Source organism: Ranitomeya imitator, chromosome 2 (assembly GCF_032444005.1).
Source record: "Ranitomeya imitator isolate aRanImi1 chromosome 2, aRanImi1.pri, whole genome shotgun sequence".
Classification (NCBI taxonomy): Eukaryota; Metazoa; Chordata; class Amphibia; order Anura; family Dendrobatidae; genus Ranitomeya; species Ranitomeya imitator.
In genome coordinates this window covers 690,151,231-690,177,694 of record NC_091283.1, presented here as the reverse complement: position 1 = coordinate 690,177,694, position 26,464 = coordinate 690,151,231, and the positions used below count along the sequence as shown (strand labels likewise).

At 44.0% G+C, this 26,464-nt stretch overlaps 1 protein-coding gene across 3 annotated transcripts in view; it reads left to right on the top strand.

Annotated features, from left to right (window-relative positions):
• Positions 1–26,464, top strand: part of DLG5 (discs large MAGUK scaffold protein 5) — a 679,445-nt gene that overhangs the window by 212,646 nt on the left and 440,335 nt on the right. For all 3 annotated transcript variants that reach the window (XM_069753072.1, XM_069753075.1, XM_069753073.1), the window contains one exon: positions 5,746–5,929. In XM_069753072.1, coding sequence (XP_069609173.1) covers positions 5,746–5,929 — 184 coding nt within the window. The remainder of the gene's footprint in view (positions 1–5,745; positions 5,930–26,464) is intronic.

The window sequence follows — 26,464 nt, the reverse complement described above, 5'->3', positions numbered from 1 at the left end:
ATGCAGACTTAGATGGAATGGTCTTCAGGCGTCACATTGCGTTTGCAGAGCCCCTAATATACCTAAACAGTAGAAACCCCCCACAAGTGACCCCATATTGGAAACTAGACCCCCCGACGAACTTATTTAGATGTGTTCTGAGAACTTTGAGCCCCCAAGTGTTTCACTACAGTTTATAACGCAGAGCCGTGAAAATAAAAAATCTCTTTGTTTCCCACAAAAATTATTTTTTAGCCCCCAGTTTTGTATTTTCCCAAGGGTAACAGGAGAAATTGGACCCCAAAAGTTGTTGTCCAATTTGTCCTGAGTACGCTGATACCCCATATGTTGGGGTAAACTCCTGTTTGGGCACACGGGAGAGCTCGGAAGGGAAGGAGCACTGTTTTACTTTTTCAATGCAGAATTGGATGGAATTGAGATCGGTCGCCATGTCGCGTTTGGAGAGCCCCTGATGTGCCTAAACAGTGGAAACCCCCCAATTATAACTGAAATCCTAATCCAAACACACCCCTAACCCTAATCCCAACGGTAACCCTAACCACACCTCTAACCCAGACACACCCCTAATCCTAATCCCAACCGCAAATGTAATCCAAACCCTAACCCTAACTTTAGCCCCAACCCTAACTGTAGCCTTAACCCTAACCCTAGCCCTAACCCTAGCCCTAACCCTAGCCCTAACCCTAGCCCTAACCCTAACCCTAGCCCTAACCCTAGCCCTAACCCTTGCCCTAACCCTAGCCCTAACCCTAGCCCTAACCCTAGCCCCAACCCTAACCCTAGCCCTAACCCTAACCCTAGCCCTAACCCTAACCCTAGCCCTAACCCTTATGGCAAAATGGAAATAAATACATTTTTTTAATTTTTTAATTTTTCCCTAACTAAGGGGGTGATGAAGGGGGGTTTGATTTACTTTTATAGCGGGTTTTTTAGCGGATTTTTATGATTAGCAGCCGTCACACACTGAAAGACGCTTTTTATTGCAAAAAATATTTTTTGCGTTACCACATTTTGAGAGCTATAATTTTTCCATATTTTGGTCCACAGAGTCACGTGAGGTCTTGTTTTTTGCGGGACGAGTTGACGTTTTTATTGGTAACATTTTCGGGCACGTGACATTTTTTGATCGCTTTTTATTCCGATTTTTGTGAGGCAGAATGACCAAAAACCAGCTATTCATGAACTTCTTTTGGGGAGGCGTTTATACCGTTCCGCGTTTGGTAAAATTGATAAAGCAGTTTTATTCTTCGGGTCAGCACGATTACAGCGACACCTCATTTATATCATTTTTTTTATGTTTTGGCGCTTTTATACGATAAAAACTATTTTTTAGAAAAAATAATTATTTTTGCATCACTTTATTCTGAGGACTATAACTTTTTTATTTTTTTGCTGATGTTGCTGTATGGCGGCTCGTTTTTTGCGGGACAAGATGACGCTTTCAGCGGTACCATGCTTATTTATATCCGTCTTTTTGATCGCGTGTTATTACACTTTTTGTTTGGCGGTACGATAATAAAGCGTTGTTTTTTGCCTCGTTTTTTTTTTTTTTCTTACGGTGTTTACTGAAGGGGTTAACTAGTGGGACAGTTTTATAGGTCGGGTTGTTACGGACGCGACGATACTAAATATGTGTACTTTTATTGTTTTTTTTTTTTATTTAGATAAACAAAATGTATTTATGGGAATAATATATATATATTTTTTTTCATTATTTAGGATTTTTTTTTTTGTTTTTTTTTTTTACACACTTGGAATTTTTTTTTTTAACTTTTTTACTTTGTCCCATGGGGGGACAATACAGATCGGTGATCTGCCAGTTTGCACAGCACTCTGACAGATCACCGATCTGTCTGAGAGCAGTGCAGAGTTACCAAGTGCCTGCTCTGAGCAGGCACTTGGTAAGCCACCTCCTTCCCTGCAGGACCCGGATCTGCGGCCATTTTGGATCCGGGACTTGCTGCAGGAAGGAGGTGGGAGACCCCCGGAGCAACGCGATCACATCGCGTTGCTGCGGGGGTCTCAGGGAAGCCCGCAGGGAGCCCCCTCCCTGCGCGGTGCTTCCCTGCACCGCCGGCACATCGCGATCATCTTTGATCGCGGTGTGCCGGGGGTTAATGTGCCGGGGGCGGTCCGTGACCGCTCCTGGCACATAGTGCCGGATGTCAGCTGCGATAAGCAGCTGACACCCGGCCGCGATCGGCGGCGCTCCCCCCGTGAGCGCGGCCGATCGCGCTGGACGTAATATTCCGTCCTTGGGAATTAAGGCCCACCCCACATGGACGGAATATTACGTCCAATGGCAGAAAGGGGTTAAATGAGGAGGGAAAGATACCAGAAGAGAGAGAGGTTGAATATTTTTGTTAGGTCGGTGGTGACAGCAGGGGAAAGGGACTGGAGGAGATGTGATGGAATGGGGTCACTGGTGCAAGTGGACAGGCGAGAAGATGCAAGGAGCCTGATTACTTCTTCTTCTGTGACTGGTTCAAAGTCAGAGAGTGAGCTAGATGCAGTGGAGGAAGGAGGAGAGTGCATGGTATGAGAGGATTGGGAGATAATTTCCTGTTGGATATGGTCAATTTTTTTCTTTGAAATTATTGGCCAAATCGTCAGCATGGAGATCCGTGGTTGAGGCCTGCACTCTTGGGTTAAGTAGGGAATTAAACGTGTCAAAGAGATGTTTCGGGTTATTGGATAGTGAGAGGTGAAGGGCAGTGTTGTATGTTGTAAGCATAAACTTATAATGGATGAAATCTTCAGGTAGATTGGATTTTCTCCACAGACGTTCGGCGCACCTGGAGGAAACGTGTTTGCAGCGTGTGCCAGGGTTGTCGCCGCCTGTCTCGTGTTGTTCTATGTATAGGAGGTGCATCATCATCCAGGGCACGTTGCAGTGTTTCATTGCCCTGTTCACTCTGATAGCATCCAGATCCATCTCTTTCAGCAGGAGAGTGCAGACCTTGCCATTTAACCCCTTAACGACCGCCGATATGCCTTTTAACGGTGGCAGTTAAGAATACTTAAACCACTTCGCCGTTAATTAACGGCGCTGTGGAAAAAGTGAATAGCTCCCCCCAGAGTTGGATTTTCTCTGGGGTCTCGGTTGCCGGGGGTAGCCAAGACCCCAGAGAACATAATTCGGGGGGTTTTTACCGACCCCCGGGTTGCAATCGCCGGTAACTAACCATTTACCAACGGTCGTAAAAAAAAAAACCCACGTGATTTCCCATTTAATTTCTCTGTCCTACGATGTGATCGCACATCAGAGGACAGAGAAATAGGGTCCCCGATAGCCCCCCGATACTCACCTTTCTCCCCCGGTTCTCCTCTTGGCTCCCGATGGGCGCCGTCATCTTGTTCCGGCCAAAAAATGGCGGGCAAATGCGCAGTGCGCCTGCCGGCCGACACCTGGAAGATCTTTTTTAACCATTTCATACTTTTGGATTAATAATGGATAGATGTCATAATTGACGCCTCTCCATTATTAATCTGGCTTAATGTCACCTTACAATAGAAAGGTGACATTAACCCTTCATTACCCCATATCCCACTGCTACACGGGAATGGGAAGAGAGTGGCCAAGTGCCAGAATAGGCGCATCTTCCAGATGTGCCTTTTCTGGGGTGGCTGGGGCAGATGTTTTTAGCCGGGGGGGGGGGGGGGGGGGGGGGGGAAGGGCAATAACCATGGTCCCTCTCCAGGCTATTAATATCTGCCCTTAGTCACTGGCTTTACCATTCTGGCGGAGAAAATTGCGCAGGAGCCCACGCCAATTTTTTCCGCGATTTAACCCTTTAATTTAATAGCCAAATTTTGCACATGCACACTACTAACATTAGTAGTGTGGAATATGCAAAAAAAAGGGATATGAGATGGTTTACTGTATGTAAACCATGTCTCATATCATGTCGGGTTTGTGAAGGAGATAGGAAAAGCTGGCAATTGAATTACCGGCTTTTAAGCTATCTAGCGCTGTATGATATATTATAATATATATACCGTATATATTTGAGCCCATGGATCCATTGTGTGTCCGTATGTCGGTTTTGCAAGCCTGCGAGAAAATCTCGCAGTACGGATTACATACGGAGGATGCCATGCGCAAAATACGCTGACACACCCTGCCTACAGGTGACATACGGACCACTATTTTGGGGACTTTTCTGCGTATTACGGCCGTAAATAACGGACCGTATTTTTATACGCTGAGTGTGAGGCCGTCCTTACAAATACTGATGTAAAATACTGACCAAATACTGCGAGTGTGATGGCAGCCTCAAAATGGCTTCAAATGTGATGTGGTCCCTAAAAAAAATGGTGTTGTAAAAATGAGAAATTGCTGGTCAACTTTTAACCCTTATTACTCCCTAACAAAAAAAATTTGTTTCCAAAATTGTGCTGATGTAAAGTAGACATGTGGGAAATGTTATTAATTAACTATTTTGTGTGGCATATCTCTCTGATTTAAAGGTATAAAAATACAAAGTTTGAAAATTGCAAAATGTTAAAAATTTTCGCCATAATTCCATTTTTTTTTCATAAATCGCAAGTAATATCGAAGAAATGTTACCACTAACATGAAGTACAATATGTCACTAAAAACAATCTCTGAATCAGCGGGATCTGTTAAAGCGTTCCAGAGTTATAACCTCATAAAGTGACAGTGGTCAGAATTGTAAAAATTGGCTCGGTCATTAAGTACCAAATTGGCTCTGTCACTAAGGGGTTAAACAACCAATAAAGAGACTGTTTTCTTTTTTTTCTGGAGAGAAATCTATTTTAGGAGAATACACATGTATTAATCAGTGTTCGTGGGAGCGCATGGATCACACGGACCCATTAAAGTCAATGGGTCCGTGTAAAACACGTACCGCACACGGATATTGTCCGTGTGCAGTCCGTGTGCCGTGCAGGAGACAGCGCTACTGTAAGCGCTGTCCCCCCCGCCTGTGGTGCTGAAGCCCCATTCATTTATTCTCTCCAGCAGCGTTTGCTGGAAAGAAGGAATAAATAATCTTTTTTTTTTGTTTTGTTTTTAAAATAAAGTTGCCGGTAATCTGCCCCCTCCCACCCCCTGTGCGCCCCCCCCCCCCCCCGCTGGCATTAAAATACTTACCCAGCTTCCTCGGCGCTTGCATCCTTTCAGCGTCGCTGCTTGTCCTGTATGAGCGGTCACGTGGTGCCGCACATTACAGTGATGAATATGCGGCTCCACCTCCCATAGGGGTGGAGCTGCATATTCTTTACAGTAATAAGCGGCACCATGTGACCGCTCATACAGGAAAAGCTGCGACGCTGAGAGGATGTAAGCGCCGAGGGAGCTGGTCAAGTATTTTAATGCCAGCCGGGGGGCGCACAGGGGGTGGGAGGGGGCAGATTACCGGCAACTTTATTTTAAAAATAAAAAAAAAGATTATTCATTCCTTCTTTCCAGCAAACGCTGCTGGAGAGAAGGGATGAATACCGGGTTCAGCACCGCACGCAGGGGACAGCGCTTAACTCTAGCACTGTCTCCTGCACAGTCCGTGTGGTCCTCAGGCGGCACATGGCTGCCGCACGTGTGCCACACTGATGTTCAACGTAAGCACACGGACACATGGATAATTCCGGTACCGATTTTTCGGGTACCGGAATTATCTGGACGTGTGAGACTGGCCTTAGGGTTTATCTTTCAGAAAATGTTCTTTCCTTTAGTAAATATCCTTTATTTAACATTAATTTCCTAACACTTGTTGTTCCTTGTAGTACTCTGCACAGCCGAGTTTTAAGTGAACAAACTCAACTACAAGAAGATGGTGAGAGTCTGCGCAGAAAATATGCCCAACTACAGCGTGAGTTTACCCATCTGCAGCAGTCCTGCCAGGATCTAAAGAGAATGCATGAGGCTGATCAGAAGGAGATCTCTGAGCTGCGCAGACAGCAGCAACTGGTAACCTTCACTTGTATTCATTTACATTACAAACACCAGTCATTTTCCTAGTTCTGTATGTGTGCAAAAACACCTTCTTTTAGGCTGTGTTCAAGAGTTGCTTTTTTTTGTGTGCAAATTTTACTCTGCGTTTTACAGTACCAGCAAAAGTCTACCAGATTTCAGAAATCTCATGCACACACATTGGTTTCGTTTTCCTGACTGATTTGGAAAATTGCTGTGTTTTTTAAAACTGCGGCATGTCACTTCTTTTAGCATTTTTTCTGCGTACTTACAGCCTTTTTTTCACCCTTAGGAAACAATTGGTAAGTGCAAAACCGCAGGAAAAAATGCAGGTATCAATTTTTGCTGCGTTGTTGGTGCAAAAACTTAAGGCCTCTTTCACATTTCTGTCAGTACGGGCCCGTCGCAATGCGTCGGGCCGACGTACCGACGGACGTTGTGAAATTACTGCACGACGTGGGCAGCGGATGCAGTTTTTCAACGCATCCGCTGCCCATTCTGCAGTCCAAGGAGGAGGGCGGCGGAGTTTCGGCCGCGCATGCGTGGTCGAAAGTGGCGGACGCGACGCACAAAAAAAGTTACATTGAACGTTTTTTGTGCGTCGCGTCCGCCAAAACACGACCATCCGTCGCGATCCGTCGCTAATACAAGTCTATGGGCAAAAAACCGACAGATTGCGACGGAGGACAAAAGACGGAAGGGTGAAAGTAGCCTAATAAGGCTAGGTTCACATTGCGTTAATGGGTTAACGCTAGCGGAATCCGTTACATGGCGAAATTGTCGCAATTAACGCCATGCAACGGATCCGTTAGCGCACCCATTGACGGCAATGTGCTAACGGATATCTAGCGCATCGCTAGCACATGCCATTTTCTGCGATGTCCCATTAGTTTCGGACGGACTGCGGACGCTGCTTGCAGCATCCGAGGTCCCTTCCTCGCTAGCGCAGGTCGGGTGTCTGCGCTAGCGGGATTGCTAAACGTGATCCCTTTTGGGACATTGCGTTAGGGCAGTCCGTAGCGCTATGCGCTAAACGGACTGCCCTAACACAATGTGAACCTAACCTAAGAAAGTTAAATCATGCTTTTTGGGGGCTACTAAACGTTATCAACATGCGCAAGACGCAACAAAAATGCAGAAATAGAAATGCAGCAAAAACATTTGTAGGCAGCTTTTTTACTGCCAAGAGAGCAGGTTTTGCCTGCAGAAAAAAAAACGCAGCAAAATCGCAACATGTGAACATAGCCTAATAGTGACAGAAAAGCTGTGGTTGGCTCCCTTACTTACTGGCTTACCCAATACTGACAGATACATTGTAAGGCCTCCTTCACACATCCTGATGATTCTTGTACAGGAAAAACCAGTACAGTTGAGACCCATAGTCCATGTCCGTGTGCACTTATGTGATATCTGTGTGCTGTCCGTGTCTGCTGTTTTTGTGTTACATCTATGTGCTGTCCGTGTAACAAATATCGGTGCCTCAGAAAAGCAGTATAGTTTGCACAGATCCCAGTCGCCGGCTGCTTAAAGCAGCACTCAGTGGGAGTTGTATTCAGCACCAGCTGTATTAAATATAGAAAAAAAAATACGGTGTGGGCTCCCGCACAGTTTTCATAACCAGCAGATGGCAAGCCTACGGCTGGGGATTGATGATAATAATTTGGGGCAATATCCCATAAGGTTGCCAGGCTTTTAATAGCAGCTCATAGTTGTTTGCTTAGCCTTTTCTTGTGAATTTGGGACCCCCCAAAAAAATGATTCAGGGTCCCCATATAAATTGAAACCAGCAAAAGCTAAAGAGACAGCTGTGGGTTCATATATTAACCCCTTCATGACATGTGTCATACATGTACTTCGCATGTCGTGTCTCTCCCTTTGATGTGGGCTCCCACCTGCTTCGGCACTCGTCGTCCAGCATTGAGACGTGAGTATGTCATTTGTTCTTTTTTTTTAATCGCAGCAGCAGCATATGGGTCATAATATGCTATGGAGCATCTTATGGGGCCATCAACCTTTGTGCAGCATTATATGGGGCGTAATATTCTATGGAGCATCTTATGGGGCTATCAACCTTTGTGTAGCATTATATGGGACATAATATTCTATGGAGCACCTTATGGGGCTCTCAATCTTTGTGCAGAATTATATAGGGCATAATATTCTATGGAGCATCGTATGGGGCCATCATTAACTTTTTATGCAGCTTTATATGGGGCATATTTTAATATGGAGCATCTTATGAGGCAATCTGTTGTGAATTCTGTGGCAGGGCTCCCTCCTGTGGTCACAAGTGGTACTTCGGCTGATTCTCTCTGTAAGCTTCCGTTGGTGGAGGGAAGTGGTACTGCGGCTTCTGAGTTTCCTCCCTCAGGTGATGTGGTGAGGTCGTTAGGTGCTGCTCTACTTAACTCCACCTAGTGCTTTGATCCTGGCTTCCTGTCAATGTTCCAGTATTGGACTTGTTTTCCACCTGGATCGTTCCTGTGGCCTGCTGCTCTGCATAGCTAAGTTTTCCTTTGCTATTTTGTTTGCTTTTCTTATGTCCAGCTTATCTATTTGTTTGCTGGTAGCTCTGGGACGCAGAGGGTGTACCTCCGTGCCGTTAGTTCGGTACGGAGGGTCTTTTTGCCCCCTTTGCGTGGTTTTTAGGGTTTTGTGTTGACCGCAAGGTTATCTTTCCTATCCTCGCTCTGTTCAGAAAGTCGGGCCTCACTTTGCTAAATCTATTTCATCTCTACGTTTGTCTTTTCATCTTACTCACAGTCATTATATGTGGGGGGCTGCCTTTTCCTTTGGGGTATTTCTCTGAGGCAAGGTAGGCTTATTTTCTATCTTCAGGCTAGCTAGTTTCTCAGGCTGTGCCGAGTTGCATAGGTAGCGTTAGGCGCAATCCACGGCTGCCTCTAGTGTTGTTGGATAGGATTAGGGATTGCGGTCAACAGAGTTCCCACGTCTCAGAGCTCGTTCTATGTTTTTGGATTATTGTCAGATCACTGTATGTGCTCTGACCTCTATGTTCACTGTGGTACTGAATTTCCTAATCACAACAGTACAGGAAGCCTAAGTACTAATGATTCTCAATTGAGGGAAAAAAGAAGTTCTGAGACCATTTTTTTTTCTCTGCACTGTGTTTTGCCTTTTTTTTTCCCTAGACATTTGGGTGGTTCAGGACACAGGTGTAGCAATGGACATTAGAAGTCTGTCTTCATGTGTGGATCAGCTCTCGGCAAGAGTACAAAAGATTCAAGACACTATTGATCAGAAATCTATGTTAGAACCAAGAATTCCTATTCCTGATTTGTTTTTTGGTGATAGAACTAAGTTTTTGAGTTTCAAAAATAATTGTAAACTATTTCTGGCCTTGAAACCTCGCTCCTCTGGTGATCCAGTTCAACAGGTTTTGATCATTATTTCTTTTTTGCGTGGCGACCCTCAGGACTGGGCATTTTCTCTTGCGCCAGGAGATCCTGCATTAAGTAATATCGATGCGTTTTTCCTGGCGCTCGGATTGCTGTACGATGAGCCTAATTCTGTGGATCAGGCAGAAAAAAATTTGCTGGCTCTTTGTCAGGGTCAGGATGAGATAGAGTTATATTGTCAGAAATTTAGAAAGTGGTCCGTGCTCACTCAATGGAATGAATCTGCGCTGGCAGCTATTTTCAGAAAGGGTCTCTCTGAAGCCCTTAAGGATGTCATGGTGGGATTTCCTATGCCTGCTAGTTTGAATGAGTCTATGTCTTTGGCCATTCAGATTGGTCGACGCTTGCGTGAGCGTAAATCTGTGCACCATTTGGCGGTATTACCTGAGCTTAAACCTGAGCCTATGCAGTGCGATAGGACTTTGACCAGAGTTGAACGGCAAGAACACAGACGTCTGAATGGGCTGTGTTTCTACTGTGGTGATTCCACTCATGCTATCTCTGATTGTCCTAAGCGCACTAAGCGGTTCGCTAGGTTTGCCACCATTGGTACAGTACAGTCAAAATTTCTTCTGTCCGTTACCTTAATCTGCTCTTTGTCATCGTATTCTGTCATGGCATTTGTGGATTCAGGCGCTGCCCTGAATTTGATGGACTTGGAGTATGCTAAGCATTGTGGGTTTTTCTTGGAGCCCTTGCAGTGTCCTATTCCATTGAGAGGAATTGATGCTACGCCTTTGGCCAAGAATAAGCCTCAGTACTGGACCCAGCTGACCATGTGCATGGCTCCTGCACATCAGGAGGTTATTCGCTTTCTGGTGTTGCATAATCTGCATGATGTGGTCGTGTTGGGGTTGCCATGGCTACAAGTCCATAATCCAGTATTAGATTGGAAATCCATGTCGGTGTCCAGCTGGGGTTGTCAGGGGGTGCATGGCGATGTTCCATTTCTGTCAATTTCGTCATCCACCCCTTCTGAGGTTCCAGAGTTCTTGTCTGATTACCGGGATGTATTTGATGAGCCCAAGTCCGATGCCCTACCTCCGCATAGGGATTGTGATTGTGCTATCAATTTGATTCCTGGTAGTAAGTTCCCAAAAGGCCGATTGTTTAATTTATCTGTGCCTGAGCACGCCGCTATGCGCAGTTATGTGAAGGAGTCCCTGGAGAAGGGGCATATTCGCCCGTCATCGTCGCCATTAGGAGCAGGGTTCTTTTTTGTAGCCAAGAAGGATGGTTCGCTGAGACCTTGTATAGATTACCGCCTTCTAAATAAGATCACGGTTAAATTTCAGTACCCCTTGCCGTTGTTATCTGATTTGTTTGCTCGGATTAAGGGGGCTAGTTGGTTCACCAAGATAGATCTTCGTGGTGCGTATAATCTTGTGCGAATTAAGCGAGGCGATGAATGGAAAACTGCATTTAATACGCCCGAGGGTCATTTTGAGTATCTAGTAATGCCATTCGGACTTGCCAATGCTCCATCAGTGTTTCAGTCCTTTATGCATGACATCTTCCGAGAGTACCTGGATAAATTCCTGATTGTGTACTTGGATGACATTTTGATCTTCTCGGATGATTGGGAGTCTCATGTGAAGCAGGTCAGAACGGTTTTTCAGGTCCTGCGTGCTAATTCTTTGTTTGTGAAGGGATCAAAGTGTCTCTTTGGTGTGCAGAAGGTTTCATTTTTGGGGTTCATCTTTTCCCCTTCTACTATCGAGATGGATCCTGTTAAGGTTCAAGCCATCCATGATTGGACTCAGCCGACATCTCTGAAAAGTCTGCAAAAGTTCCTGGGCTTTGCTAATTTTTATCGTCGCTTCATCTGCAATTTTTCTAATATTGCTAAACCATTGATCGATTTGACCAGGAAGAGTGCTGATGTGGTCAATTGGTCTTCTGCAGCTGTGGAAGCTTTTCAAGAGTTGAAGCGTCGTTTTTCTTCTGCCCCTGTGTTGTGTCAACCAGATGTTTCGCTTCCGTTCCAGGTCGAGGTTGATGCTTCTGAGATTGGAGCAGGGGCTGTTTTGTCGCAGAGAGGTTCTGATTGCTCAGTGATGAAACCGTGCGCCTTCTTTTCCAGGAAGTTTTCGCCTGCTGAGCGAAATTATGATGTGGGCAACCGAGAGTTGCTGGCCATGAAGTGGGCATTCGAGGAGTGGCGTCATTGGCTTGAAGGAGCTAAGCATCGCGTGGTGGTCTTGACTGATCATAAGAACTTGACTTATCTCGAGTCCGCCAAGCGGTTGAATCCTAGACAAGCTCGTTGGTCGTTGTTTTTTGCCCGTTTTGACTTTGTGATTTCATACCTTCCGGGCTCTAAAAATGTGAAGGCGGATGCTCTGTCTAGGAGTTTTGTGCCCGACTCTCCGGGTGTATCTGAGCCGGCGGGTATCCTCAAAGAGGGAGTAATTGTGTCTGCCATCTCCCCTGATTTGCGGCGAGTGCTGCAAAAAATTTTAGGCTAATAAACTTGATCGTTGTCCAGCGGAGAAACTGTTTGTCCCTGATAGGTGGACGAATAAAGTTATCTCTGAGGTTCATTGTTCGGTCTTGGCTGGTCATCCTGGAATCTTTGGTACCAGAGAGTTAGTGGCTAGATCCTTTTGGTGGCCATCTCTGTCGCGGGATGTGCGTACTTTTGTGCAGTCCTGTGGGATTTGTGCTCGGGCTAAGCCCTGCTGTTCTCGTGCCAGTGGGTTGCTTTTGCCCTTGCCAGTCCCGAAGAGGCCTTGGACACATATCTCTATGGATTTTATTTCAGATCTTCCCGTTTCTCAAAAGATGTCAGTCATTTGGGTGGTCTGTGATCGCTTTTCTAAGATGGTCCATTTGGTACCCTTGTCTAAATTGCCTTCCTCCTCTGATTTGGTGCCATTGTTCTTCCAGCATGTGGTTCGTTTACATGGCATTCCAGAGAATATCGTTTCTGACAGAGGTTCCCAGTTTGTTTCGAGGTTTTGGCGAGCCTTTTGTGGTAGGATGGGCATTGACTTGTCTTTTTCCTCGGCTTTCCATCCTCAGACTAATGGCCAGACCGAACGAACCAATCAGACCTTGGAAACATATCTGAGATGTTTTGTTTCTGTTGATCAGGATGACTGGGTGTCCTTTTTGCCTTTGGCTGAGTTCGCCCTTAATAATCGGGCTAGCTCGGCTACCTTGGTTTCGCCATTTTTCTGCAACTCTGGGTTCCATCCTCGTTTCTCGTCAGGACAGGTTGAGTCTTCGGACTGTCCTGGTGTGGATACTGTGGTGGACAGGTTGCAGCAGATTTGGACTCAGGTAGTGGACAATTTGACCTTGTCCCAGGAGAATGCTCAACGTTTTGCTAATCGCAGACGCTGTGTGGGTCCCCGACTTCGTGTTGGGGATCTGGTTTGGTTATCTTCTCGTCATATTCCTATGAAGGTTTCCTCTCCTAAGTTTAAACCTCGTTTCATTGGTCCATATAGGATTTCTGAGGTTCTTAATCCTGTGTCTTTTCATCTGACCCTTCCAGATTCTTTTTCCATACATAACGTATTCCATAGGTCATTGTTGCGGAGATACGTGGCACCTATGGTTCCTTCTGTTGACCCTCCTGCCCCGGTTTTAGTGGAGGGGGAGTTGGAGTATATTGTGGAGAAGATTTTGGATTCTCGTGTTTCAAGACGGAAACTCCAGTATCTGGTTAAGTGGAAGGGTTATGCTCAGGAAGATAATTCCTGGGTCTTTGCCTCTGATGTCCATGCTCCCGATCTTGTTCGTGCCTTTCATGTGGCTCATCCTGGTCGGCCTGGGGGCTCTGGTGAGGGTTCGGTGACCCCTCCTCAAGGGGGGGTACTGTTGTGAATTCTGTGGCAGGGCTCCCTCCTGTGGTCACAAGTGGTACTTCGGCTGATTCTCTCTGTAAGCTTCCGTTGGTGGAGGGAAGTGGTACTGCGGCTTCTGAGTTTCCTCCCTCAGGTGATGTGGTGAGGTCGTTAGGTGCTGGTCTACTTAACTCCACCTAGTGCTTTGATCCTGGCTTCCTGTCAATGTTCCAGTATTGGACTTGTTTTCCTCCTGGATCGTTCCTGTGGCCTGCTGCTCTGCATAGCTAAGTTTTCCTTTGTTATTTTGTTTGCTTTTCTTCTGTCCAGCTTATCTATTTGTTTGCTGGTAGCTCTGGGACGCAGAGGGTGTACCTCCGTGCCGTTAGTTCGGTACGGACGGTCTTTTTGCCCCCTTTGCGTGGTTTTTAGGGTTTTGTGTTGACCGCAAAGTTATCTTTCCTATCCTCGCTCTGTTCAGAAAGTCGGGCCTCACTTTGCTAAATCTATTTCATCTCTACGTTTGTCTTTTCATCTTACTCACAGTCATTATATGTGGGGGGCTGCCTTTTCCTTTGGGGTATTTCTCTGAGGCAAGGTAGGCTTATTTTCTATCTTCAGGCTAGCTGGTTTCTCAGGCTGTGCCGAGTTGCATAGGTAGCGTTAGGCGCAATCCACGGCTGCCTCTAGTGTTGTTGGATAGGATTAGGGATTGCGGTTAACAGAGTTCCCACGTCTCAGAGCTCGTTCGATGTTTTTGGATTATTGTCAGATCACTGTATGTGCTCTGACCTCTATGTTCACTGTGGTACTGAATTGCCTAATCACAACAGCCATCATGAACTGTATGGAGCATTATATGGGGCTCCTGATTTAATATGGATATTCAAAAACACTTAACCTAGTACTGATGTCTCAATTAATTTTACTTTTATTGGTATCTATTTTTATTTTTGAAATTTACCAGTAGCTCCTGCATTTCCCACCCTAGGCTTATACTCGAGTCACTAAGTTTTCCCAATTTTTTGTGGCAAAATTAGGGGTCTCGGCTTATACTCGGGTTGGCTTACACTCGAGTATATATGGTATAAAAAAGTGTTTTTAAAAATATAAAAGTTTAAAATCACCTCCCATTCGACCCATTGAAAATAAAACAACTAAAAAAAATGCACATATTTGGTATCACCTGATCTATCAAGATATAAAAAGAATTATGGTATGTGCACACGTTGCGGATTTGGCCCTGCCGATCCGCAGCAGTTTTCCATGCGGTGTACAGTACCATGTAAACTCATGGAAAACCAAATCTGCAGTGCACATGCTGTTTAAAATTCTGCGCAGAAACGCATTGGTTTATTTTCCGTAGCATGTCAATTGTTTGTGCGGATTCCGCAACATTTTACACCTATTTCATTATAGGAATCCGCAAGTGTAAAAACGCAAGCGAATTCTGTACCAAATCTGCACAAAATCCGCAGGGAATCCGTGGTAAAATGCAGGTCGTTTTACCTGCGGATTCTGTAGAATCCACACGGAAAAATCCGCAATGGAATCCGCAACGTGTGCACATACCCTTAATCCGATCGGTGAACGGCATAGCGAAAAAAAAGTCAAAACAACAACATTGTTTTTTGTTTGCCACAACATTGCATTAAAATGCAATAACGGGCGATCAAAAGAACGTATCCACACCAAAATGGTATAATTAAAAACGTCAGCTCGGCACGCAAAAATTAAGCCCTCACCCAGCCCCAGATCATGAAAAATGGAGACGTTACTGATCTCGGAAAATGACACATTTTTTATTTATTTATTTTTTTATTTAACAAACTTTGGATTTTTTCTTCATCACTTAGATAAAAAAGAACCTATACATGTTTGGTATACAGAAACTCGTAATGACCTGGAGAATCATAATGGCAGGTCAGTTTTAGCATTTGGTGAACATGGTAAGAAAAAAAAAAACAGTTGTGGAATTGCACTTGTTTGCAATTTCTTTGCACTTGGAATTTTTTTCCATTTTTCAGTACACGATATGGTGAAACCAATGGTGTCGTTCAAAATTACAACTCATCCCCCCAAAAATAAGCCCTCACATGGCCATATTGACGGAAAAATAAAAAAGTTATGACTCTGTTCAGAAGGAGAGAGAAAAACAGAAACGCAAAAACTTAAAAAAAAAAGCAAATCAAGGCAGCAAAGATTGAGACAGAGAGACTCATTGCCAGAGGGAGTAAAAATAATCCTAAAATATTCTTTAACTACATAAATAGTAAGAAACTAAAAAATGATAGTGGCCCCCTTAAAAATAGTCTGGGTGAAATGGTGGATGAGGATGAGGAAAAAGCCAATATGCTAAATGACTTTTTTTCATCAGTATTTACACAAGAAGATCCCATGGCAGACAAAATGACTAGTGATAAAAATTCCCAATTAAATGTCACCTGCTTAACCCAGCAGGAAGTGCGGCGGCGTCAAAAAATCACTAAAATTGACAAATCTCCGGGCCCGGATGGGATACACCCTCGAGTACTGCAGGAATTAAGTACAGTCATTGATAGACCATTATCTTTAAAGACTCCATAATACCAGTGTCTGTACCACAGGACTGGCGTATAGCAAATGTGGTGCCAATATTCAAAAAGGGGACAAAAACTGAACTCGGAAATTATAGGCCAGTAAGCTTAACCTCTACTGTGGGTAAAATCCTGGAGGGCATTCTAAGGGATGCTATACTGGAGTATCTGAAGAGGAATAACCTCATGACCCAGTATCAGCACGGGTTTACTAGGGACCGTTCATTTCAGACTAATTTGATCAGTTTCTATGAAGAGGTAAGTTCCGGATTGGACCAAGGGAACCCAGTGGATGTAGTGTATATGGACTTTTCAAAAGCTTTTGATTCGGTGCCACACAAAAGGTTGATACATAAAATGAGAATAATGGGGATAGGGGAAAATATGTGCAAGTGGGTTGAGAGCTGGCTCAGGGATAGGAAACAAAGGGTGGTTATTAATGGAGCACACTCGGACCGGGTAGCGGTTAGCAGTGGGGTACCACAGGGGTCAGTATTGGGCCCTCTTCTTTTTAACATATTTATTAATGACCTTGTAGGGGGCATTCAGAGTGGAATTTCAATATTTGCAGATGACACTAAACTCTGCAGGGTAATCAATACAGAGGAGGACAATTTTATATTACAGGATGATTTATGTAAACTAGAAGCTTGGGCTGATAAATGGCAAATGAGCTTTAATGGGGATAAATGTAAGGTCATGCACTTGGGTAGAAGTAATAAGATGTATAATTATGTGCTTAATTCTAAAACTTTGGGCAAAACCGTCAATGAAAAAGACCTGGGTGTATGGGTGGATGACAAACTCATATTCAGTGGCCAGTGTCAGGCAGCTGCTACAAAGGCAAATAAAATAATGGGATGCATTAAAAGAGGCATAGATGCTCATGAGGAGAATATAATTTTACCTCTATACAAGTCACTAGTTCGACCACACTTAGAATACTGTGCACAGTTCTGGTCTCCGGTGTTTAAGAAAGACATAGCTGAACTGGAGCGGGCGCAGAGAAGAGCGACCAAGGTTATTAGTGGACTGGGGGGTCTGCAATACCAAGATAGGTTATTACACTTGGGCTATTTAGTTTGGAAAAACGAAGACTAAGGGGTGATCTTATTTTAATGTATAAATATATGAGGGGACAGTACAAAGACCTTTCTGATGATCTTTTTAATCATAGACCTGGAACAGGGACAAGGGGGCATCCTCTGCGTTTGGAGGAAAAAAGTTTTAAGCATAATAAGAGACGCGGATTCTTTACTGTAAGAGCAGTGAGACTATGGAATTCTCTGCCGTATGATGTTGTAATGAGTGATTCATTACTTAAATTTAAAAGGGGACTGGATAACTTTCTGGAAAAGCATAATGTTACAGGGTATATACACTAGATTCCTTGATAGGGCGTTGATCCAGGGAACTAGTCTGATTGCCGTATGTGGAGTCGGGAAGGAATTTTTTCCCCAATGTGGAGCTTACTCTTTGCTACATGGTTTTTTTTTTGCCTTCCTCTGGATCAACATGTTAGGGCATGTTAGGTTAGGCTATGGGTTGAACTAGATGGACTTATAGTCTTCCTTCAACCTTAATAACTATGTATGTAACTATGTAAAAAAAGGCTGCAGCATTCAGGGGTTAATATCCTGTGAAGGGGTCCCAGATATTTTGCTCCCCACAGTCTATCAACATCAGTCCTCAGCCGATCCCAGAATTGGTACATCCATAAGATGCGCCAAATCTGGTGATTATTCTCGCATTTCCCACTTGTTTTATGGCGGTAGCAAGTGGGGTAATAAGGTTGGGGTTGATGTAACATAGTAACATAGTAACATAGTAACATAGTCAGGTGTGTGTATTGTCAGGTGACAACAAGCCCAGGGGTTAGTAATGGAGAAGGGCACCCATTAGTAATACCATAAAAATTTTGGAAATACACACAGCCAGAATAAAGTCCTTTATTTGAAAGAAAACAAGACACCCTGTTTATTTTTTAACTTAATATTTACTTACCTTGTAGTTGTTCCATTCAGGTGTGTCCGGATCCTAGAATTCCAAGCGGCGGAAGTTCACCGACCGCCATATTGGGACATCCAAGTGATGGGTGTCTCAATAGGGAAACTGCTGGTGGTACCAGCCTCTTGCACGGTACCACCAGCGGAACACTGTCGCACCACACACACACAGTGTATATGCCGTACACACCACACACACACACACACAAACACACACTGTATAAGCCGTACGCAACACACACACACACACACTGTATACACCGTACCAAACACACACACACACACACACACACTGTATACGTGAGTCGCCCGTTGGGGCCATGGGGTACTCGGTACCGGGTCTGTTACTTTAAGGGCATGTGTCACGGCAGCAGCGACCTGGTCAGTGGCCCTGGGCGCCCATGTTGAAGGGACGGTCTTTAAAGGGTTTTTTGAAATAAAGAAAGTTTGTGAGACCACTCGTGGTATTCGGTCAGGGATGACCAACGCTGCTTAAAGGGGTCCTCTGGGGTGATGCTATGGCAGCCAGATGGTATAACTTCCCACAAGTGAAGTAGGTCCACAGGGCTCCCAGTGAATAGATGGAGGATGGTGAGTGGTGCAGTAAATAACGAAGGACACAGTTGTGCAGTCATTTCACCTAGTTTACTGATGGTAGCAGGTAGCCACAGTCCAGGGCACCAGACCACAGGTACAAGCAGGGTCCCGCCGGCTTGGAAGCGAGTTCAGAGTCCAGCTTTATCAGGTGGAGTTAAAAGCCTTCCTTCTAGCGCTGTGTTGTTATAGTCCCTTACTGCCTATGGCTTTGTAGCAAGGTCATCTCCGTTATCTCTGTTCTTTGTTGAACTGGGACACAAACCCGTATGACAGGTGACTCAAGCCTTTTACAGGGTCCACGACCCGGGCTCTATGCGTCACTGTGTCTCCTGGGTGTTAGGGTGAACAGGTGATGTATAATCCAGCTGTCCTGCCGGTTTCTGCTATGTGTCTTAGTGTCCCACAAAAGCCTCGGTCTTTCGGCTACCGGTGTCTGCACTCAATCAGGGATGTAGCCCAGTCCCAGCTATTCTCCCCTGTTGTCACACTTCTGTGCTTCGCTCTCCGGCACGTTAGCTAAAGGCTGTTCTTCCTTCTGTATCTCGCTTTCTAGGAGCTACAGCACCCCAGGCTGTACGTCCCCTCACCCGTCCTTCTGCCTCAGACTGCTCAAGTCTGCTGTCTGGCATCAACTGTCTAAATCTTTCCAATTGCCTAGCAACTGCCTAGCAACTAACTCCTCCTCCCGTCCAGAGAGAGCAGCTCCCCTGAAGTCGGGTGTAGAGCTCACCCTTCTGGCCTGGAGTCAGAATGGTGTTGTATGTGCTGATTACCTGTCAAAAAGGAATTCTCCATCGCTTCCAAGCATGACATCACTCTCCCCGTGAGGAAAGCAATGCCATTGTGACAACCAGGACCCTGGGGCGTCACATACGCTGTACGCAGCCTCTTGAGAGGTACCAACATTGTCGCAAACATGCTTCCACCGGATCAGCTGAATGATTCACTGACCGACACCATCTTTGTACAGGAGGAGCGCATGCACAGTTTTAATGTGACCGCCGCTATCTGTCTGCACAAAGATGGCGGCGATCTGCTTTACTGCGCCTGCGCAAATTCCGTGCAAGCGCAGTGAATCATTTGGCTGATCCCGGCAGCAGATGCACGAGGTGTCTACAGGCAGGTGAAGCCGGTCACGTTAAGGGGTATTCCCACTAACGAAAGTTCATTTTAAAAATTGTCTGTGTCTGACCATGTACGGAGCATACCACATCTCCTGGGCAGGGGAGGAAGCAAAAGACAATACTGACATTACCGCAGGGGATCACAGAGGATTCATTTTGTCAGTTAAAATATTTCACTGATTGTTTTTAAACAATATTTTACCTTACAAAATGTATCCTCTGCGATCTCCTTCTGTAATGTCACTATTGTCTTTTGCTTCCTCCATTGCCCAGGAGCTGTGGTATGTTCTGTACATGGTCAGACACAGACAATTTTTAAAATGAACTTTCATTCGTTGGAAAACCCCTTTAAAAAGCAAATACCTACGCCAACATGGCTCCTCCTAAAAAGTACGCCAATGACAATGAAGGGAAAGCAGCAAAGGCACAACGTCGAAGACTACAACGGGCAAATTAGACTCGAAGAGCAACAGCATCACTGGGACAAAAACAATGCATATAGCACATAGGGTAGACAGGTCAAAGAAGAGCGCACAGACTGGAGAAGTCAGCACATGGGGAAAGAGAGAGTGGATAACTGGGTGAGCACATGGGGGGAGAGATTCTCAACGCTGCAAAGCCTGCCCCCATCGTGACATTATCGCCCTCCCGATGTGATAGCATCAGGCCTTCATCTAGTTTTTAAATAAGTGTGTTAAAGTTATACTCACCTTATACCTATTCCATTAAAGCCCTTGTCCACTGTAAAAGACATAAAATAATAAACAGCAAAAATATTCACCTTATGCCTGATCCACCAATGTCCATGTCCCCTGTAAAAAGCAAAAAAACAAAAAAAAAACATATCCCCACGTCCAAAGTGCAGATAAGCCTTACTGCCCCATGCCTTAATCCATCTCTATGATATGTGGTTTTCAAATGAGCGGCGCCATAATGCAACCGTCCACGCTGAAAACCAGGACACAATGATCTGCTGCGAGCGCTGTTCACTGTGAGCCGGGATGATGTACTGCGGTGACCTCCATAAAATCTCCGTTAGAAAATTCTCACGATTCTCATTGTGATCTCATTGAAATCATCGCAGTTCATTGTTCTGGCTGAGTTTATTATTATCGTTGTTTATTATTTTTGTTTTTTAACAGTGGTGATCTCAGCGTGTCCTACGCAAGACATATCAGTGTGCATTTTTTCCTACTAGGCAGCCACCCCCTAATTTTGGTAGATTTGTGAGTGGCTGCTTATATCAGTGAGTTGTACCTGTGCTGCCCCAGACTATATAATGGAGGCTGGCTGCATCCTGTCAGTGCATTTGTCTTTTGACTGGGCTTAGTTAGGCTGTTTTTTATGGCATGTGGTTGTTGATCTCAGCACGAGCAGGAGACAGTGATGAGAACTGCCTTGCGTCTCCACAAGATAAACTGACATGCTGCAGTCTGGAAAGACATGCCGCATGTCCGTCTCCGAGAGTGATTTGCAGGCGTCGGTGCACGCATAGTGGACATGGGATTTCTTAAAGGGAACCTGTCACCCCCAAAATCGATGGTGAGGATAGCTCACCGTCATCATGGGCTTATCTACAGCATTCTGTAATGCTGTAGATAAGCCCCCGATGTAACCTGAAAGAGGAGAAAAAGAGGTCAGATTATACTCACCCAGGGGCGGTCCCGCTGCAGTCCGGTCAAATGGGTGTCTCAGGTCTCTCTGACCTTTCCGGCGCCTGCGCACTGCAGCACTTTGCTCTGCCCTCAACAGGGCAAACAAAGTACGCCTGCACCGGAGCCGCGGCATGAACACCAGAAGAGGACGTCATGGAATGAAGATGGGAGGCGCCGGAGCGGACCTGAGACACCCATCGGAGCAGGACCGCCCCTGGGTGAGTATTATCTAACCTCTTTTTCTCCTCTTTCAGGTAACATCGGCGGCTTATCTACATTATCATTACAGAATGCTGTAGATAAACCCCTGATGACGGTGAGTCTACCTCACCATCAATTTTGGGGGTGACAGGTTCCCTTTAACCCCTTAACGACCAGAGGTATTTTTTGTTTTGCATTTTCAATTTTTGCTCCCCTTCTTCCCAGAGCCATAACTTTTTAATTTTTTGTCAATATGGCCATGTGAGGTGTTGTTTTTTTGCGGGGTGAGTTGTACTTTTGAACGACACCATTGGTTTTAACATATCGTGTACTAGAAAACCGGGAAGAAAATTCCAACTGTGGTGAAATTGCAAAAAAGTGCAATCCCGCAGTTGTTTTTTTGTTTTGCTTTTTTACTATGTTCACTAAATGCTAAAACTGACCTGCTATTATGATTCTCAAGGTCATTACGAGTTCATAGATAAAAAAGAACCTAGAGATGTTTAGTGTCCAGGTGGTGAAAAAAATGCCAAGCTTTGTTTAAAAAAAAAATAAATTGTGCTACTTTCCGATACCTGTAGCGTTTCCAATTTTCGTGATCTCCGGTTGGATGAGGGCTTATTTTTTGCGCACCAAGCTGATATTTTTAATGATACCATTTTGTCGCAGATACTATCTTTTCTCACCCGTAATTGCATTTTAATGCAATGTCTCGGTGACCAAACAAGGTAATTCTGGTGTTTTGACTTTTTTCTTGCTACGCTGTTTAGTGATCAGGTTAATCCTTTTTTTATTGATACATCGGGTGATTCTGAATGCGGCGATATCAAATATGTGTATGTTTGATTTTTTTTTTTCATTGTTTAATTTTGAATGGGGTGAAAGGGGAGTGATTTGAATTTTTATATTTTTTGTATTTTTTAAATATTTTTAAAAACATTTGTTTTTTTTTACTTTTGGCATGCTTCAATAGTCTTCATGGGAGACTAGAAGGCATATGATATATCGTAGAAGGATAAGGTAGAAATTATTGTATCTTAGAATATTTTGGTACATTGGTGAGGATAAGAAGGATTCCCAATGAAACCATTTCGCAGCCACTTTGTTAGCTGTCTTTTGCGTATGGGCTATCAGGGATTCCATCCGGTGAACTCTAGCCACCATTCTTCTAGCAAAGGCGGGTCTAAAGACTTCCAGTGTCGTGAAATTATCACCCACCTTAGTGGCCTGAAGAAGGTGCCTCAATGACAATTTCTTGAAAGCATTCTTAGGCATGGAAAACATAAATACGGTAATAGAATTGCTTCCAGGCTTTTAGGTATTGACACCCCCATTATTTCTTTTAATCGCTTTAAGAACACCTTCCCAGAAGGCCGCCAAGACCGGGCACGCCCACCAGATATGTGAGATCGAACCCACATGAGCCCCACATCGCCAGCTGGATACTCCCGGGAACCATTTATGTAAGACCGAAGGAACACGATACCATCTATACACTATTTTATAACTGGGTTCCTGAGCTTTTACGCTATATTAGATTTATGAGAGAGATGGAAACATTTATACCATTGTTCTCTTGTAAAGCATTGATGGAGCTCCCTTTCCCATGCTTTACAAAAAGGGAGAAACGTATCCGGATCACGATCCAATAGAAGCTTATAGATATCGGAGATTGTGTGTACAGGGTTAGTGGGAGCCATACATAAGGATTCAAATGAAGAAAGGGTGCGCACCCATTCTACGTGATTGGCAAATGTAGAGAAAAAATGCTCTAGTTGAATATATTCAAAAGAATATCTCACCGTCTATAAATGATCACCTAGAATAGCTGAGAGGGGAAGCAATACACCCTCAGGAGCCACATGATAAAGACGCAAGGGGTTTCTCTTAGAACAATCCAGGAAAATGCTTGAGACACTGGATGGGAATTTTGGGTTATCTATTATCGGTCCTAATGGGTCAGTTAGAATTTAAGTGTTATACTATATAATTCTGTGAAGCTCGTGGGTTGAAAATGTTCATTATACCCCTAGATTAATTCTTTACTGGGTGAAGTATTGAAAATGGGTTGACTTAAGAGTAAATTCTACTGTTTTGGCAACATGGCTGTTTGCAAATAGGACTTTGTATCAGGCTCAGCAATCTATTTCAGACAGGTAACGCTCCTTCCCTTTCGAGTCCTGCCATGTACGCAAACCATAGTTTTTGACCAGAAATGGGGTTATTGCTGTGTTCTGGAGAAACTGTAGCAAATTGTGTGATACTTTTTCTCCTCTTACTCCTAGTAAAAATTAAACAGGTAAGTGGAAAATTGTCATTTTTAATTTTTTCCTTCCACTTTGGGTTAAGGGTATGTGCACACGTTCAGAATTTCTTGCAGAAATTTCCTGACAAAAAACGGACACTTCTGCCAGAAATCCGCATGCGTTTTTTTCGCATTTTTTATGCGTTTTTGATGCATTTTTTGTGCTTTTTTCGCGTTTTTTCCCAATGCATTAAATAGTGGGAAAAGCGCGAAAAATTCGCAAAATTAATGAACATGCTGCTTATTTACCGCGATGCGTTTTTTTGCAGAGAAAAACTCATCATGTGCACAAAAATTGCAGAATTGATTCTAAATGATAGGATGCATATGTATGCGTTTTTTATGTGTTTTTCTCGCGAGAAAAAAAATAAACCGCGAAAAAACCTGAACGTGTGCGCATAGCCTATATCTTATGAAGCACCTGGAGTATTAACAAGCTTCCAAACTGTGGCTTTAAATTCTTTAAAGGGTCTTTTTTTAGGGGATTTCTGTCATATAGGTCCCTTCCAAGTCACTTCTAAGGTGGAGTGGTCCCAAGAAAAATAAGTTTTCTCTATTCTGTTTTTTTTATTGCAGCTAAATTCAGCCTTTATAAAATATTAAAAAATTAAAGGACATTTCAAAAATGATGAAAATTTAAAATATAACTAGAGAAACCGATGTCTAATAATGTAAGGGTGATACCTCAGCAAGCAATATGAGTGACCGAAAAGAAAAAGAGCAAATCGTGATATAATGTATTACATTTATTAACCCCTTTACCCCCAAGGGTGGTTTGCACGTCAATTACCAATTTTTACAATTCTGACCACTATCCCTTTATGACTTTATAACTCTGGAACGCTTCAACGGATCCTGGTGATTCTGAAATTGTTTTCTCGTGACATACGATACGATACGATACGATACACTTTATTGATCCCGTGGGAAATTATGGTATCACAGCAGCTCAACTTAAATCAAATCATAAAAATCATAAAAGAATTACATAGTTGACATGACAGTGGAGTTGACAGAAGAACATTATACATTATACATTAGAATAGGACATACACAAGTGAACTGAAATGTAGAGAAATAAGTAGACATTCACCTTGGTGGTTTAACCCTAATGTTATTGTTGTACATTCCCATGGCAGTTGGCACAAACGATTTCCTATATTTTTCCTTCTTACACCTCAGAAGTATTAGCCGGTTACTGAAGGTGCTCTTCTGTCTCATGAATAGCTCATATAGTGGATGTGCATTATTGTTCATAATCGCCATACACTTTCTCAGAGTTCTTTTCTCCACTACCTCCCCAAAAGAGTCCAGCTTGCAGCCCACAGCAGAACTTGCCTTCTTAATAATCTTATTCAGCTTATTAGCATCAGAGGCCTGCACACTACTACCCCAGCATGTGATTGCAAAAAAGATGGCACTTGCCACCACAGACTGGTAGAACATTTCTAACATTTTGCTGCACACATTAAAAGACCTCAGTTTCCTTAGGAAATACAATCTGCTCATCCCCTTCTTGTAGACAAACTCTGAGTGGCATCTCCAGTCCAGTTTGCTATCCAAATGGACCCCCAAATATTTGTAATTCTCCACCTGCTCTACCTCGACATATTGTACTTCATCATAGTGGTAAAATTTCTTTGATATTACCTGCGTTTATTTGTGAAAAAAACGGAAATTTGGCGAAAATTTGGAAAATTTCGCAATTTTAAAACTTTAAATTTTTTAAATCACAGAGATATGTCACACAAAATACTTAATAAGTAACATATCCCACATGTCTACTTTACATCAGCACAATTTTGGAACAAAAATTTTTTTTTGTTAGGGAGTTATAAGGGTTAAAAGTTGACCAGCAATTGCTCATTTTTACAACACCATTTTTTTTTAAAGCCCACATCTCATTTGAAGTCATTTTGAGGGGTCTATATGATAGAAAATACCCAAGTGTGACACCATTCTAAAAACTGCACCCCTCAAGGTGCTCAAAACCACATTCAAGAAGTTTATTAACCCTTCAAGTGTTTCACAGGAATTTTTGGAATTTACTTCAGCTCCAATTTGTTTTATTTTACCAAGGGTAACAGGAGAAAATGGACCACAAAAGTTGTTGTACAATTTCTCCTGAGTACGCCATTACCCCATATGTGGGGGTAAACCACTGTTTGGGCGCATGACAGAGCTCGGAAGCGAAGGAGGGCAATTTGACTTTTCAATGCAAAATTGACAGGAATTGAGATGGGACGCCATGTTGCGTTTGGAGAGCCCCTGATGTGCCTAAACAGTGGAAACCCCCACAAGTGACACCATTTTGGAAAGTAGACCCCCTAAGGTCATCTTTTTGCCCCCAATTTTTTATTTTCCCAAGGGTAAGAGAAGAAATTGGACCCCAAAAGTTGTACAATTTGTCTTGAGTATGCTGATACCCCATATACGGGGGTAAACTACTGTTTGGGCGCATGGGAGAGCTCGGAAGGGAAGGAGCGCCGTTTGACTTTTCAATGCAAAATTGACAGGAATTGAGATGGGACGCCATGTTGCATTTGGAGAGCCACTGATGTGCCTAAACATTGAAACCCCCCACAAGTGACACCATTTTGGAAAGTAGACCCCCTAAGGAACTTATCTGGATGTGTGGTGAGTAGGGTTGAGCGAAACGGGTCGGTCATTTTCATAAGTCGACGACTTTTGGCAAAGTCGGGTTTCATGAAACCCGACCCGATCCCTGTGTGGGGTCGGCCATGCGGTACGCGACTTTCACGCCAAAGTCGCGTTTTAATGACGCGAAAAGCGCCATTTCTCAGCCAACGAAGGTGGACGCAGAGTGTGGGCAGCGTGATGACATAGGTCTCAGT